Below are 17,310 nucleotides of genomic sequence, written 5' to 3' on the forward strand. Positions count from 1 at the left end.
ACTTACTATACATTTTGTTGTACAAGCACCTGTATGTCTAGTGGCCCTATAGGCGCAGCGACGTGGTTGATACAGGGACTTAGGTGAGTTGCATCTTATGTTATGACCCACAGTCAGTAGAGTCTCCTTCAGAGTATTTAATTTCTCTCTCTCCTGCCCAAGTTGTATTCCGGACAGATGATGTATTTTATATTATTTTTTCTAGTTGATGCTCATGCACTTGTGACACCGAGTTCTGGTTTGATTATGGATTATTTAGTATTGAGATTGTGAAAAAAATATTATTATTTACTCTAAATTTTTCCACCTTCTACTATTTAATTGAAGTACTTCTATGATTTCAATGATATTTTAAAAACAAAGAGACCTAAATTGAGTATTAAATTGTTGGCATGCCTGACAGCGGTGTCCGTCGCCATCACGACCTTTAATGGATTTTGGGTCGTGAGATCGAGCATAGGAGAAACTCCTTTCTCCCTTGTGCATGGTGAAGAAGCCTTAATCCCGGTAGAAGTAGGGTAGCTCACCTTGAAATATTTCCATGCAAGTGAAGAAACAAAGAACAAAGCGATGTTAGTCAACTTGGAGCTACTCGATGAGCGCAGGGACTTGGCACATATAAGAATGGCAGCGCAAAAGCAGAGAATAGAAAGATATTATAATCGAAGAGCCAACCTCCGTTACTTCAAAGTGGGAGATTTAGTTCTAAGGAAAGTAACTCAAAACACCTGGGAACTCAACGCAGGGAAGCTAGGTCCAGCCTGGGAAGGTCCCTATCAGGTTTCAACTGTCACTGGGAAAGGTTCATACGAGTTGGAGACTCAGAATGGAGAAAAGTTATCAAGCAAGTGGAATGTGGCACAACTCAAGAGATATTATTGCTGATGAACATCACCTGTACTGAAAGTATGTTCTACACTCTTTTTCCCTTCGTCCACTTTTTTGTCACAATTGGATTTTTCTGGCAAGGTTTTTAATGAGGAAGCAACGGAAAGCCTACCACAAAGAAGGTTTCAACAGAGCTAATACGACTTTTAATAGCAAGGCACACAAGCAAAGAACCACTCTGAAGTGGTTAGATAATCTTTGGCTCGATAGAAAAATTCTCACCAGGAAATTAAGCTTGCTATCAAGCAAAGGTTACCCGACCATTCACAAGTGCAAACCACTAGGGGATTGTTAGATAGTCTTTGGGTCGATAACATAAATTCCTAAGGGGAAGTGAAGTTTGTTACCACACTGAATATTATCTAACAATTCATTGGTGGAATCCTCGAAGGTGCAAAACTTCCAGTGTTCCAATTCGCTTTCTTCGCATTCAAGCAGTGGTGGGGAATGATATGAGGATACAACAATAATGACTTTCACGTCGATCGAAATACGAAAACTGGAAACATAGTTGTATCATCGAGACCGGGGATTGCACAGCCAATCCCGTAGAAATAAGTTGTACAAGTTAGCCACAAGAAATGATAATTTCTTTTTAGCATAACGAATGCTTATATACTTTTTGAATATGGAAGGAATAAAGTAAAGTCCTTTTATTTCTATCTTGTTTCTTGTCTGATCGATGAATTGATTCTGTCATTTGAAAGTTAAACAAGTACTTCAAATGCTAGTGTCGTAATGACCAGGAGACTTCCTCTTCAAGATCACCGTAAACATAAGAGGGCGCTCTCTTATAAAAACCCGTACGATAAAGGGTTGATTTTGGAAGAACTTGTGCTCGAAATTCAGTTTTTGGGGGAAAAATACACCCAAGGCCTTACATAATCAGACGTAAACAGTAAAACTTGCACAAAACACTTAAGCAAGAAAGAATGCAAAGATTAAAATTTGCATAAATGTTCAAATGAAAGAACACATAAAGACTCATCCAATACTTGAGCAAAAGATGTTTTTATTCACAACAAATGTGCCAAAATGACATAGGTATAAAAGTTGGGAAAAAAAAGAAAAAGCTAAACTTCTGCATCTTCAGAACCTGGAGGAAGGGAAGCGTCCGTGCCCCTTGGAGAAGTGGGTAAATCTGCTGATGGCTCAACATCTTAGCCCTCATTAGTTTGGCCTTCAACATCTTCGCCCTCTGGTTCCTCTTCAGTTCCTGAGGTTTCAGAACCGGAACCAGAAGAACAAGAAGCATCAGGCCCTGCCGGGAGACCCCTTTTAGCAGTTGACTGTAGCTCACGGTCTTTAGCAATTTCAGGATCAAAGTCAATGATACCTACTTTAGCCTCTTCCAAGGTTTTTCTCCTCATGATGTACATAACATAAGATTTTTCAACAATGAGGGAGCTGCTCAGCGCTTGAGTTCTTCTTTAAGTTGGTTAACCTCGGCAAAAAGGTCTTCTCGGGTGGATCTAATGGACTTGAGGCTAACGTCGAGTTCGCAAACAATAAATCTAAAAATTCTATTATGCTTAATGGTCTTCTTATACTTCTCATACAATTGAGCATATTTCACCCCCACAACAGCAAGCTCTTCAGTTTTGGAGTTCAAGGCTGCCTTCAAGTTGGTCTATCTCTCAGCGGAGGCAGGCTCACGATCGGATGCAGCAAGAATGACACTATGGACTTAAGAACATTTGGCCTTGGCCTCTTCAAATTGAACGCTTAGCGGGGCAATCTATTGGCTATAGGTTTCCACTTCTTGCTCACTTTGTTACAAATTCGCCTCCAACACAACGACCTCAAAAGCTTTGGCTTCCAATTCTAAGAGGCGAGCAGAAGTTTGGTCTCGCTCATCCAAAAGTTGATCCCGCCCGGAGGTAAGTTCTTCTTTTTCCTGAATCAACATCTAGAGGCCCTCGGAAGAAAGGAAATTTGCCTGCAAAACAAAAAAGGCAAACTCAAGATATTTATTCAATCATAAGATAAAAGAAATGAAAAAGAAAATGAAGAGTGTACCGTTGTGGCATTGTGCATGCCATTATTCAACAAACGCTCTCCTGAGAGAGCCTGTATCTTTTCCCAATATTTTTTCTAAAGCCAAAGGCTTTAAATAGTTCGTAAGTTCTACCAGCCGGGATAGCAAAATTTCACTTGGTAGAGACCGAGAGAGTAACACTCCTATCTTTTGCGGATCTTCTAAGGAAGTTGCATTGTCTTGCCCAAAATTCCCATGAAATGGGGACTGGGAGAGGAAAACATCCTCTTTTCGGATAGATGCAACTGGCGAAGATGATGTAGCAGTTTCTGGTGGAAAAGTTGGTGAAGAAGGAGATGAAACTGATGGCGTTGAAGGGTGAGAAGTAGTTGCAGCAAGTGCAGTGCCGGTTGTTGGTTGCTAGTAAACTTAAGATGGCAGGGGCCCGGTACTCGGCCCCACAATACCGGGCATAGAGACTGGGATCTGAAAACGGGAGTTGGCATTTTACACCATTTCAACCCCAGAGCGCCGATGCATCGTCCTCTTTCGGTGTAACTAACTGAATAGATTGAGCAGTTTGTTGAATTGAGGAATGTCATCATATTTTATGTACAGAAGCCCCATCCTCGCTAACTTCTCCATCATCAATCATCACAGTATCTATGACCGGAGCGGGAAGGGGGCTCGTCACTACGACTTTCGTAGACGACTGGGGGCAACATTCTTTGCCCTCTTATTCTCCCCCCCGGGCCGCGGAAGAACACCTTCTTTTTGGTTGCTTGTTCTCCAGACGAGGACTTTGAGAAGAGGAACTTGCACCAGAAGCATGCTTGGAGATGCCTGTCTATGAAAAAGCTTTCTGTAGCAGCCTCGGTGCATGAGCAGGATCAGCCAAAACGTCCTCTTCTGGGATGACAACTGAGACCTGGGGTAGACCTATATTCAACAGGAGAGAAGAATCATGCAATTTTCTTATAAGAAAAGGTAAGGACAAGATGAGTTCAACTTACCATGAGTTTTGGCCTTCCACCCATATTTCAGGGACAACTCTTTCCACGAACGGGTTTTCGGCTTAGTAACGTCCAAAATTATTTGAACCCAATCGTCCAAGCCCTCAACCCTATGGGGAACCCACAGAGTCGCTGAAGCAGGTAAAGGAAGAAAAGTTAATAATAACGAGGAAGGATCTTTAACAAGAGTAGAAGCAAACTGTATACTTGCGAGTGCGGTTCCACAATTCTGGGAAGGAAGGAGACGAGGACGGGATGATGTCACTGGTGGCAACTAAAACAAATTGTTTCATCCACCCACGATCGTTATCATCATCCATGTTGGATAGCAGTGCATGGTGGCCTCGCTTGCTGAAGTTAATCATCCCCCCACGGAAGATCTTCGGGAAATAAAGGTTCATCATATGAGCTAAGGATATCTCCTCCCCCGTTTCTTGGCACAGGCACCGAAGACAAGTGATTCTCCTCTACATAGAGGGACACACATGCACCAAGCATACCTGGTAGCAGAGGCAAAACTCCACAATAACGGAGTCAAGCTCTCCTCTCAAAGAAAATGTCCCCAAAGTGAAGGGATGCATTTAGAAGTACATGAAACCTTTCTTGGGTAAGTTTACCCGCTCCGCCAGATCAAGAGCAATAATGTCCAAATCCTGGAAATGACAATCTTCCTTCACATCAAGAATACTAGAAGAACACATGGATGAAGGATATATGCTAACGGCCCATGTACGAGGTCTAATAGAAGGAAATTTCTCTTCAATATCTTTAGCTGTGACAAGACTTCTAGGGATGATGGTGCTTACTGTAGGAGGAGCGACTTCATCGGCTTTATTTTTGTTCTTTGAGGAACTGATATTTTTTGTGGAAAAAGCCATTATATGTTATAGAAAAAGGAAAATATTTTCTCGTATGAGGAGAGTTAAAGAGAGGTTGAAGAACAAAGTACAAATTGAATGAAGAGATTTTGGAGAATTATGGGGTGTGAATAAAGGAGATAGATGTGTATAAGTAAAGGTTAGGCGGCTAAATTTGTGGCCAAAATTACCTCGATAACCGTTAAAAGTTATGTTGAATCGTAGGATGACGCGTGTTTGGGGTATTAAATGCAGAGAGGCGTGCGTCTAATCAACCGTCAGAACTTTTCAGAGGGGGTCAAAGAAATTCCCGCGAAAAACAATTTTCTACCACAAAGCTATGTCACCGAAAAGCAGGGGGACTAACTGTATAGGGTAAAATATGATATGCTAAGTAATTGCGTAAGAGAGTGACACGTGGAGCCGAAGACAGAAGATAGCTAAAATCGAAGACAATTGTTCCATTTGTTACCGGAAAGAATGATTCTCATAAAGATACAATAAATGTCTGCCACCCGATAGCATTTAACGGAGAATATTCTACAATATTTAGCACACTGCCCTTTATAAAGAATTTGTCATTCATGTCTGCCGTTATACATTCTTCAGTGACCTTCATAATTGACATTAAAGAAAGGAATAATCCTAGGACATTGTTCCTAGATGTAGCTAAAAATAGTGAGCTCTGTTATCATTGTAAAGGATACAAATTTTCTAGCAAACTTACGTTATAATCCATTAAAAGCTTTACACAATTTTACCTTCTTACTTTTTGATTTCATTACTATTATGCTCGAAAGCCTTGCTACCGGAACTACTGTTTATGCTATTTTATCTTCATCTCAAGGCTAAGTATTGCATATTTCTTCAATTATTTTATTATTTCAGGATCAAATTAATTCACTTGTCTAGAAACCACGTATAAATTCAACTGTACAATTTTACGGGTAAACAGTTTCATGTTTGCTTTGGCCAACTTTGATCCTTCTTTTACCAAGAGATGTCCCATTGTATTGCCTTCTCTAAATGTATGTTGAACCGCTAAATTCTACTATGCTTACATTAACACTCTATGGTCGTAAAATATAGAGTTATAAATAGGAAAATTACTTTCTTTTAGTGAAATGACCTCCACTGGATCAATCTCAATTCCAATAGCAGCATTTGTTGATCCAGTGGTAGTTGAAGGTCAAATTTAAGGGCAAGGAATTCAGCATTAGTGTGATTCAGGGTACAAGTACTGTGAAAAATCCTATAATTCAATCTCCATTATGATTATTGAAGACTCCCCTAGTAGTATAGTGTAACAACTCGACCGGTCGTTTCATGAGTTACCGCTCCATTTCCCCTATTTCTACTTCTTATATTTTTGTTCAGCCATAATATATGTTATCGAGTTGATTGGTTCGGGTTCGGTGAGGTTTTGGAAAGGAATGAGACACTTAGTCTCTTTTGAGTAAGCCTAGGATGGAAAAGTCAACCGGATGTTGACTTATGTGAAAAAGGGCTCGAATGTGAATTCTGATGGTTTGGATTGCTTTGGGAGGTAATTTGGAACTTAGGAGCGTGATCGGAATGTATTTTGGAGGTCCGGAGTAGATTTAGGTTTGAATTGGTGAAATTGGAATTTCAGCATTTCCGGTTGATAGGTGAGATTTTGATATAGGGGTTGGAATGGAGTTCTGGAAGTTGCAGTAGGTTCGTTGTGTCAAATGTGACGTGCATGCAAAATTTTAGGTCATTCGGACAAGGTTTGATAGACTTTTTGATCAAAAGCGGAATTCAGAAGATTTTGGAACCTTAGGCTTGAATCCGATGTTAGTTTGTTGATTTGATGTTGTTTGAGGTGTTTTGAAGATTGGTATAATTTGGATAGTGGTATATGACTTGTTCATGCTTTTGGTTGAGGTCCCGTGGGCCTCGGGGTGATTTCGGATGGTTGACGGGAAGTTTGGTTTGCAGTTGAAGCTGTTGAGTTTCTGTCATAACCGCACATGCGTCTTGGGGACCGCAAGTGCAGGACTGCAGAAGTGGAAGGCTAACCGCAGATGCGGAATTTGGTCTGAAGGGCTGAAGCGCAGATGCGGATGATTGGTCGCACATGCGAGACCGCAGGTGCGGAAGGTGAGGCGCAGATGCGGAATTTTGGTTTTAAGTGAAAACCACAGATGCGGTGCTTTGGTCGCAGATACGGTACCGTAGGTGCTGTGAAGGGACCGCAGCTGCAAAAAGCCTGGCTCAGAAAGTATAAAAGGTTTTCTTCACGAATTTGAGCTATTTTTCATAACATTTCAAACGGGAAGAAGCTTTGGAGTGCAAATTCAAGGGAGAATTCAAGAGGGTTTCGTAGAGGTAAGGTCTTTGGTTCCCAAACGTATTTTTATGATGATTTTTAAGGTTGTAAGCTTGAAATCTATGGGAAAATCAGTAGCGAATTGTGGATTAGGGCTTGAAAAATATGAGGCCTAAAATTAGGGATTTGAGGGGTCATTTGTGGTTGGATTTTGGTACTTTTGGTATGAATGAGCTCGTGGGGGAATAAGGATTCCATTGGTGTAAATTTTGTCGGATTCCGAGACATGGGTTCGGGGGTCGGGTTTGACCAATTTCGAGATTTGTGTTGTCATTTGATTATTTCCGCATGGGTTTTGTTCCCTGAATATATATTGACATTATGGTTCTGATTTTTGTTAGATTCAGGGAATTTGGAGGTCGAATCGAGAGGAAAAGGCGTCGCGGGCTAGAGTTTCGCTTGGATTGAGGTAAGTAATGCTTCCAAATTTGGTTCTGAGGATTCGAAACCCCGAACTGTGTGTTTTATGATTACTATTGAGGTGATGCAATGCCAAGTGACGGGCGTGTGGGCATGCACCGTGAGAAATGCGACCTAGATCATTCCATGGCACCGCGTAGTGACACTTCCTTGCTGATATTGTTTTGTAATTATGTGATTAGGTTTATAAGCTACAAATCATGCTAAACATCATGTTAAGGCTTCACGCCTATATTGTTGAGACCCGAGAGGTCGTTTCTTGCTGTCATGTCATTAGTTTCATGTATATTCTATACTCAGTCCTGTTCATGCATATTATATCATGCCTTAGTCTCAATTATTGCTATTTGACATATCATACCATTGTTCGGGCTTGTATCAGGACATCTTAGCCCATGTGTGTGAGACTAGAGAGTATTGACTGAGTGGGCCGAGAGCCGGATATTGATTGGTAGTATCAGATCGGGCTGTACGCCGCAACAATGATATTAATCGTGCCTTCGTTGCCATTGATATAATTCTTGGGCTCAGAGAAGCCCCTCCGGAGTTTTTACACCCCCAATGAGCGCAATAGTTGATGATATTGAGGGATGGATCTTCCATAGACATGGATCTTTTCCGAAGTATTGGTATGTAGATGGATCTTCTCCATGAGGCTGGATTGGCCTATTTTTCCTCGGTACTGGGTGACTTATAGTCTATGATATGTATATATTCCGGGATGGATCTTCCCTAGGCCGAGCGGGCCGTATACAGTACCGAGTGGTTGAGCACTGTGAGCGGAGGTATTATACATAACATTGAGCATGCTATCTATGCATTGGTACTCATAGTTTGCTGAGCTTTACACTCTATATCGTACATACTGTGTTTAATTACAGTTGAGAACTACATGAACTGTAAGCATGTCTATTTTTCCGTACAATTATTTGTTGCAACCTGTTGAGGTTTGGTTCGTCACTACCGTCAGTCCATAGTTTGGACTTGTTACTTACTAAGTTAGTCTACTCACATTAACCCCTGCACCCTTGTGTGCAGATCCAGGTATCTAGGGCCACGGTAGTGGTTGCTGATCATGCCAGTGGAGGACTTTCTGTGGAGATTGCAAGGTAGCTGTTTGGCGACCGCAGTTCCGCCTTCTCCTTCCTTATCTTCCTTATAGTACTATTATTTAGACATTCTCAGACTATGTAGTCTTTTATATTTCAGACAGTTGTAGTATGTTGCTCATGACTTAGTGACACCCGAGGTCGGGATTATGTATTTCTTTCGGATGGATTTGAGTTCTATTTTTATCTTATTGAACTTCTGTTTAAAAATATGATTTTTCTTATGTCTTAAATTGGAAAACAGAGTGAATGGGTAATAATTGGCTGGCCTAGTATCATGATAGGATCCATCACGATATGAGTAGATTTTGGGTCGTGACATATGGTCTAATCTTTTTCACTTATCTTTCTTTTTCTTTTTAAGAAATTGAACTAGCATTGCTCTATGTGTTTCATGTGTTGCTTTTTAATTTCCTCATCCATATTTGTGTTATAGTTATGAATTTTGACCTTCATGAGATTGCTAAGCTCCATTGTTATTTTATTTTCCATCTTAACAAACAAGAAAAGAAACAGAAGCAAAGGCAATGACTTGATAACTATTTCTGTTATTTTTCTCCGTAATTAAACCTAAAGCGTAATAAATATAAAACTATGAATACCTAAAAGTAGAGATGAGTTTTTGAGGAAGTGTACAATTTCATTTCCAGTAGCTGATGCCAAATATTGGAGAAGGTTTGTAGTGGCATTCCGAGACATGTAATTGGCTAAAGGTGAAAATAATGCAGTATCTAAGTCCCATATGTATAGTCAAAATGCATGAGAAATCATATTTAATTGTTTCCCTTCAACTATTTGTTATGGGATTTAAGACATATATGCGTACAACATGAAAAGTTTCTACAGTGCAGTTTAATCGGTTATATATTATTTTTTTTTTAGGTTTCGATATCATACTCATCAATAAAAATATATATATATATATATATATATATATATATATATATATATATATATATATATATTATAAGTCAAGCTAACTTATCCATTACTCATAAGATTACTTAACTATTTGAAATTACTTAGTAAAGTTATCTTTCTTTTGTTTGTAACAGAAAAATCACTTAACTATTTCTATAGCTCATAAGGTCATTCAACTAGATTTTTCAAACTTTTGGAGGTTAAATATATTTTAGCCTCTAAATATGGTGAATTTATAATGAACGTTGTTAGATTTTGGTTTTAATAATAACAGTAACTTGCTCTCATTGCAGGCAATCAAATCTCAGAAAAGTAGACGTTGTAAAGCAGAAAGATCAACAAAGAAAAGATGAGCCAACTAAGTATCTGGGAAGCTATCCAAAGAAGGAAGGCTAAGATAGCACAATCAATTTAGCGGAAAATCTACTCTTGATTTTCAACCACAAGTATCAAGGAAGATTATTGTAACGACCCGGACAGTTGTTTCATGAGTTACCGCTCCATTTTCCCCATTTCTGCTTCTTATTATTTTGTTTAGCTGTATTATATGTTATCGGGTTGATTGGTTTGGGTTCAGAGAAGTTTTGGTAAGGTTTGAGACACTTAGTCTCTTTTGAGTAATCTTAAGTTGGAAAAGTCAACTGGATGTTGACTTATATGAATAAGGCCTCAAATGTGAATTCTGATGGTTCGTATAGTTTCGGGAGATGATTTAGGACTTAGGAGCGTGATCGGACTGTGTTTTGGAGGTCCGGAGTAGATTTATGCTTGAATTGGCGAAATTGGAATTTTGGCGTTTTCCGGTTGATAGGTGAGATTTTGGTATAAGGGTCAGAATGGAATTCTGGAAGTTGTAGTAGGTCTGTTGTGTCATTTGGGATGTGTGTGCAAAATTTCAGGTCATTCGGACGTGGTTTGATAGACCTTATGATCGAAAGCGAAATTTGAAAGTTTTTGGAATTTTTGGCTTGAATCCGATGTGATTTTGGTGTTTTGATGTTGTTTTGAGCGTCCCAAAGGTTGGAACAAGTTTTAATGAAGTTATGGGATATGTTGACGGGTTTGGTTGAGGTCCCGAGGGCCTCGGGTGAGTTTCCGGTGGTTGAATAGATCATTTCAAGTTGAAAACGATTGCAGAAAATCTGCTGGTAGTGATGCAGACAATTGTGCTTCTCGTTCGGAGTGGACCCTCGTGTTTGTGAAGGGTTGGGGTATGAGGTAGGAGCATTGGCCTTCACGTTCGCGATGAGGGTCCCGCGTTCACGAAGGGCTGGGTCATTGTTCATCGCGTTCGCGATGGGGATATCGCGTTCGTGTAAGAGGATTTTTGGTCAACGGTATTTTTGTGTTTCGCAAACACGAGGCTTTGACCGCGTTCACGAAGAAGGATTTCAAATTTCTGGGCAGATTGTTTAAAAAGCCATATTCACGATTTTTGGCCTAAGTTCACTATTTTTGACTCGGTTTTGGAGATTTTTGAGAGAGATTGAAGAGGGAATCAAAGAGAACTTCTTGGAGGTAAGAATTATGGACTTAATACTCGATCCTATTGTGACTTCCACCTAATTAAACATAAAATTTGGGGATTTGAAGCCTAAATTGGGGAGTTAGGGCTTGAAAACATGAGACCTTGATCTAGGGATTTGATGGGTCATTTGTGGTTGGATTTTAGTATTCTTGGTATGTATGAACTCGTGGGGGGATAAAGATTCCATTGATGTGATTTTTATCGAATTTCGAGACCTGGGTCCTGGGGTCGGGTTGGACCAATTTTGGGATTTTTGGTATAATTTAATTATTTTTGCATGTGCTTCGTTCCCTTAGCATATTCTAATATTATGATTCTGAATTTTGGGAAGATTCGGTGTAAGTTGAGGCCGAGGCGAGAGGCAAAGGCGTCGCAAGGTAGTAATTCATCCGGTTTGAGGAAAGTAACCATTGTACATCCGAAACTGAGGGTATAAAATCCGGTATTTCGTATTGTTTTGACAAATGAGGTGACACACATGCTAGGTGACGAGTGTGTGGGCATGCACTGGTAGGGATTGTGACTTGTCTTGTCCCGTACCGACTATTAAGCCACGTATTTGAATTGAAATCTTATGATATCACGTATTTTGGAGATTGATATTATATTATGGATTGTATGCCATGTTTGAGGCCTTGTTCCGACCTTTTGAGACCCTTATGGGCATTTTTACTGTTTTCCTCACTCTATTTGTTGAAAGCATATCCTCAGTCATGTTATACTTGTTTATTGTTTAAACGTAGTTTTATCACTCTACTTCTTAAAAAGTGAAAGCTGTTTGGGCTGAGTTCCCCCCTGATTTCCACTATTATGCCCGAGGGGCTGTGAGGTTAATGACTGAGAGAGGTTGAGGACATATATATATATATATATATATATATATATATATATATTACGGATCGGGCTGCACGCCGCAGCAATAGTATATGTATATATTATGGATCGGGCTGCACGTCGCAGCAATACTTATATGGATTAGGCTGCGCGTCGCAACGATGTATATATTGGATCAGGCTGAGCATCGCAGCGATATGACGCTTGGGCTGTAGGAGCCCCTCCGAAGTCTGTACGCCCTCAGTGAGCGTAGTCGACTATAAACTATGGATCGGGCTGCACGCCACAACGATTATTATAATTATGACTAGTATGAGATATTTTTGAGCCAGAGGGTTGAGCTGAGTACTGTGCGATAAGAGCTGAGTCACGAATGACCAAGAGGCTTGTCCGAGAGTCTATATATATGAGTGATACCTTACTTGAGGGGCCCATTTATGACTTTTTTGCTGATTTCACTCTTTTTTTTATAATAAGCCTCTGTTGAAAACTACTAAGTAAATAATTTCAAAGTATTTCAACTGAAACTGAAGTTTTTACGAAGAATTTGGCATTTTGAACTGTTGAGGTGATTTGATAGTCTGTTGTACACTTTTACATATGATTTTTAACTGCTCGTCACTGCACTCAGACCTTATTTACTTTAGTTACTTACTGAGTTGATACTCACGTTGCTCCCTGCACCTTGTGCACAGATCCAGGTGTCCGAGCGACAGAGTGAGGGTTCCCAGCATTATCGGAGCTTACCGGAGATTGCAAGGTACCAGTTGCGGACACTCCAGCAGCACCAGCTCAGGCACCAGCTATGCCTATTGTGATTCCAGGCCTTCAGGAGGCTTTAGCTCAGATTCTATCAGTATGCACTGGGTTGGCTCAGGTAGTCTCTGTTACTATGGTAGCAGCTACTTCTCAGGCCGGGAGAGGTACTCAGACTCCCATTGCTCGCACACCTGAGCAGGTTATGCAGGGACTTCAGACACCAGGGGCACCTCTAGCCTAGCTGGTTGTACCCGCTCAAGAGTTTGTGGTGACAGTTATGCCTAACAATGAGCAACGTCGATTGGAGAGGTTTGGTAGACTTCAGCCTCCGACTTTTAGTGGTACTGAGGGTGAGGATGCATAGGGTTTCTTTGACAAGTGTTAGAGGATTCTTCATACATCGGGTATTCTGGAGACCAGTAGTGTAGTGTTTACTACTTTTCAGTTTTTTGGAGCTACTTTTACTTGGTGGGAGGCTTATGAGAGGCGTAGGCCTGTTGGTGCAACACCCCTTACCTAGTAGCAGTTTTCCGTTCTCTTTCTGGAGAAGTATGTGCCACAACCTCGCAGAGAGGATCTGTGTATGCAGTTCGAGCAATTACGTTAGGGAGATATGACTGTGACGCAATATGAGATGTGGTTTTCTAAGTTAGCTCGCCATGCGGTCTGTAGGTTCCCACGGATCGAGAGAGGATCAGGAGGTTCGTTGATGGCCTCACATATCAGCTTCGGATTCTCATGACTAGGGAGATTGAGGAGGTTGTTGGTATCGCCTTCGAGATTGAGTCAGTTCGTTGCCAGGAGCGAGAGGAGAGGGAGGCCAAGAGGCCTCGAGGATCTGGTAGCTTTGGGGGTGCTCCTTCGAGGGGTTAGTTTCAGCACGATAGAGGTCGTCCATTCAGGCAAGCTCAGTCAGCTTGCCCAGGTTATCGTGGGGCATCATCAGGTCATGGTTCTCATAGTTCTCATCAGGGCCATTCATCACTCAGTGTCGTTCTAGCCCAGAGTTCATCCCGTGCTCCGTCAGTTCAGGATTCTTCTATGCCAGGTCCTTTTACTGGTCATTCCGATGCCAAGGGTTCCCTTCAGTCCCCGTCTCCAACACCGGGGAGTTGTTATGAGTGTGGAGAGTTTGGGCATATGAGGAGGGAGTGCCCTCATCTTCTTGAGGGTATGTCCCAGCAGAGGGGTCAGCCCTCGACTTTAGCTCCAGTTACTTCACCACCCACTTAGGTAGCTAGGGGTGGGGGTCAGTCAGCTAGGGGTCGCCCTAGAGGGGGAGGTCAATTAGGTGGTGGTCAGGCTCGTTTCTATGCACTCCCAGGTAGACCAGATGCTGTGATTACAGGTATTGTCTCAGTCTACCGCAGAGATGCCTCTGTGTTATTTGATCCCGGTTCCACTTTTTTATATGTGTCATCATATTTTGCTCGTTATTTGGATACGCCCCGTGAGTCTCTTGTTTCATCTGTTTGTGTATCTACTTCGATGGGCGATACTATTATTGTGGACCGTGTGTACCGGTCGTGTGTGGTGACTATTGGGGTTTGGAAACCCGAGTGGATCTTTTGTTGTTATGTATGGTGGATTTTGATGTTAAATTGGGAATGGATTGGCTATCTCTGTGTCGCGCTATTTTGGACTACCATACTAAGACAATGATTTTGGCTATACCGGGTGTGCCATGGATCAAGTGGCGAGGTTCGACTGATGTTGTCCCTAGTAGGGTGATTTCATTTCTGAAGGCCCAGTGTATGGTTGGGAAGGGTTGTCTGTCCTACTAAGCCTTTGTGAGGGATGTCAGTGCAGAGGCTCCCAATATTTATTTTGTTCCTGTGGTCAGGGATTTTCCCGATGTATTTCCTACAGAACTATTGGGTATGCCACCAGACAGGGATATTGATTTTGGTATTGATCTAGTGTCGGGTACTCAGGAACTCCTTGATAAGGGGTTTATTCGGCCTAGTGTGTTGCCTTGGGGTGCGCCTGTCCTATTTGTAAAGAACAAGGATGGCACAATGAGTATATGCATTGATTACAGGCAGTTGAACAAGATTACAATTAAGAACAAGTATCCCCTACCTCGCATTGATGATTTGTTTGACCAGCTTCAGGGAGCGAGATTGGTCTCCAAGATTGATCTCTATTCAGGTTATCACCAGTTGAAGATCAGGGGCTCGAATATTCTTAAGACAACTTTCAGGACCTGATATGGTCATCATGAGTTCCTGGAGATGTCTTTCGGGCTGACCAATGCACCAACAACATTCATGCACTTGATGAACAATGTGTTCCGGCCGTGTCTTGACTCGTTTGTCATAGTTTTCATTGATGATATTATGGTGCATTCGCGTAGTCAGGAGGAACACACAGAGCATTTCAGAGTTGTGTTGCAGAGATTGAGGGAGGAGAAGCTTTATGAAAAGTTCTCCAAGTGTGAGTTTTGGCTCAGTTCAGTGGAATTCTTGGGGTACGTGGTGTCCAGTGAGGGTATTCAAGTTTATCCAAGAAGATAGAGGCGGTGCAGAGTTGGCCTAGACCGTCTTCAGCCACACAGATTCGCAGCTTTCTTGGGTTGGCGGGTTATTACCGCCGGTTTTTTCCAGGATTTTAATCTATCGCATCGCCTAAGATCAAGTTGACTCAGAAGGGTGCTTTTTTCAGATGGTCGGATGAGTACGAGGAGAGCTTTCAGAAGCTCAAGACTACCTTGACCACATCTTCAGTGTTAGTTTTGCCATCAGCTTCATGTTCATATACCGTATATTGTGATGCTTCGAGAGTTGGTATTGGGTGTGTATTGATGCAGAAGGGTAGATTTATTGCTTATGCTTTTCGTCAGTTGAAGCCCCATGAGAAGAACTACCATGTTCATGATTTAGAGTTGGCTGCCATTATTCACGTGTTGAAAATCTGGAGGCATTATTTGTATGGTGTGTCTTGTGAGGTGTTTACTAATCATCGTAGCCTCCAGCTCTTGTTCAATAGAAGGATCTCAATTTGAGGCAGCGGAGATGGTTGGAGCTGCTAAAGGACTATGATATCAATATTTTGTACCATTTGGGAAAGGCCAATGTGGTGGCCGATGCCTTGGGTAGGAAGGCGGTGAGTATCGGGAGTTTGGCATACATTCCAGTTGGGGAGAGACCTATTGCAGTTGATGTTCAAGCCTTGGCCAATCGGTTCGTGAGGTTGGATATTTCGGAGCCCTGTCGGGTATTGAATGGCGTGATTTCTCGGTCTTCCTTATTTGAGCGCATCAGAAAGTGCTAGTATGATGATCCTCATTTGCTTGTCCTTAAGGACAGAGTTCAACATGACGATGCAAGAGATGTGACTATTGGTGATGATGGGGTATTGAGGATGCAGGGTTGGATATGCGTGCCCAATGTGGATGCGCTTCGGGAGTTGATTCTAGAGGAGGCCCAAAGCTCGCGGTATTCCATTCATCCGGGTGCCGCGAAGATGTATCAGGATCTAAGACAGCATTACTGATGGAGGAGAATGAAGAAAGACATTGTGGGATTTGTGGCTCGGTGTCTTAATTGTCAGCTGGTGAAATATGAGCATCAAAGACCGGGTGGCTTGCTTCAGCGGATGGATATTCCAGAGTGGAAGTGGGAGCAGATCACCATAGATTTTGTAGTTGGGCTCCCACGGATATTGAAGAAGTTTGATGCTATTTGGGTGATTGTGGATCAGCTGACCAAGTCCGCGCACTTCATTCCTGTGTGTACAACCTATTCTTCAAAGCTGTTGGCAGAGATCTATATCCGGGAGATTGTTCGGTTGCATGGTTGTTCGGTACAGCGAGAGTTGGGTACTTAGGTTGAGTTGAGCATAACTTTTCACCCTCAGACAGACGGGCAGTCCGAGCGCACTATTTAGATATTGGAGGACATGTTGCGTGCTTGTGTGATTGATTTTGGAGGGTCATGGGATCATTTTATACCGCTCACAATGTTTGCTTATAATAACAATTACCAGTCGAGTATTCAGATGGCTCCACATGAGGCTTTGTATGGGAGGCGGTGTAGACATCTAGTTGGTTGGTTTGAGTCAGGTGAGGCTAGGCAATTTGGTACAGACTTGGTGCAGGATGCTTTAGACAATGTGAAGGTGATTCAGGAGAGGCTTCGTACAACGTAGTCGAGGCAAAAGAGTTATACTGATAGAAAGGTTCGGGATATGTCCTACATGGTGGGTGAGAAGGTTCTATTGAAGGTTTTACCCATGAAGGATGTTATGAGATTTGGGAAGAAAGGTAAATTGAGTCCTCTATTCATTGGGCCTTTTGAGGTGCTTCAGAGGATTGGGGAGGTGGCTTATGAGCTTGCTTTGCCACCCAGCTTATTGAGTGTACATCTGGTATTTCATGTTTCTATGCTCTGGAAGTATATTGGCCATCCGTCTTATGTTTTGGATTTCAGCACGCTTCAGTTAGATGATGATTTGACTTATGATGTGTAGCCAGTGGCTATTTTGGAGCGTCAGGTTCGAAAGTTGAGATCGAAGGATATAGCTTCAGTGAAAGTGTAGTGGAAAGGTCGCCCCCTGGAGGAGGCTACCTGGGAGACTGTGTAGGAGATGCGGAGCAGATATCCTCACCTATTTGATCCTTCAGGTATATTTCTTGACTCGTTCGAGGAC

The 17,310-nt window shown here is 41.9% G+C and overlaps 1 protein-coding gene across 1 annotated transcript; it reads left to right on the top strand.

The window, feature by feature from the left end:
• The first annotated feature begins 570 nt into the window (after positions 1 to 570).
• Positions 571 to 885, top strand: LOC138870497 (uncharacterized). The gene has a single exon (XM_070148306.1). The coding sequence runs from the start codon at positions 571 to 573 to the stop codon at positions 883 to 885; it is 315 nt and encodes a 104-aa protein (XP_070004407.1).
• Positions 886 to 17,310: the final 16,425 nt, after the last annotated feature.

The sequence above is a fragment of the Nicotiana sylvestris genome, chromosome 6 (genome assembly GCF_000393655.2).
Source record: "Nicotiana sylvestris chromosome 6, ASM39365v2, whole genome shotgun sequence".
In the NCBI taxonomy this organism is placed as follows: domain Eukaryota; kingdom Viridiplantae; phylum Streptophyta; class Magnoliopsida; order Solanales; family Solanaceae; genus Nicotiana; species Nicotiana sylvestris.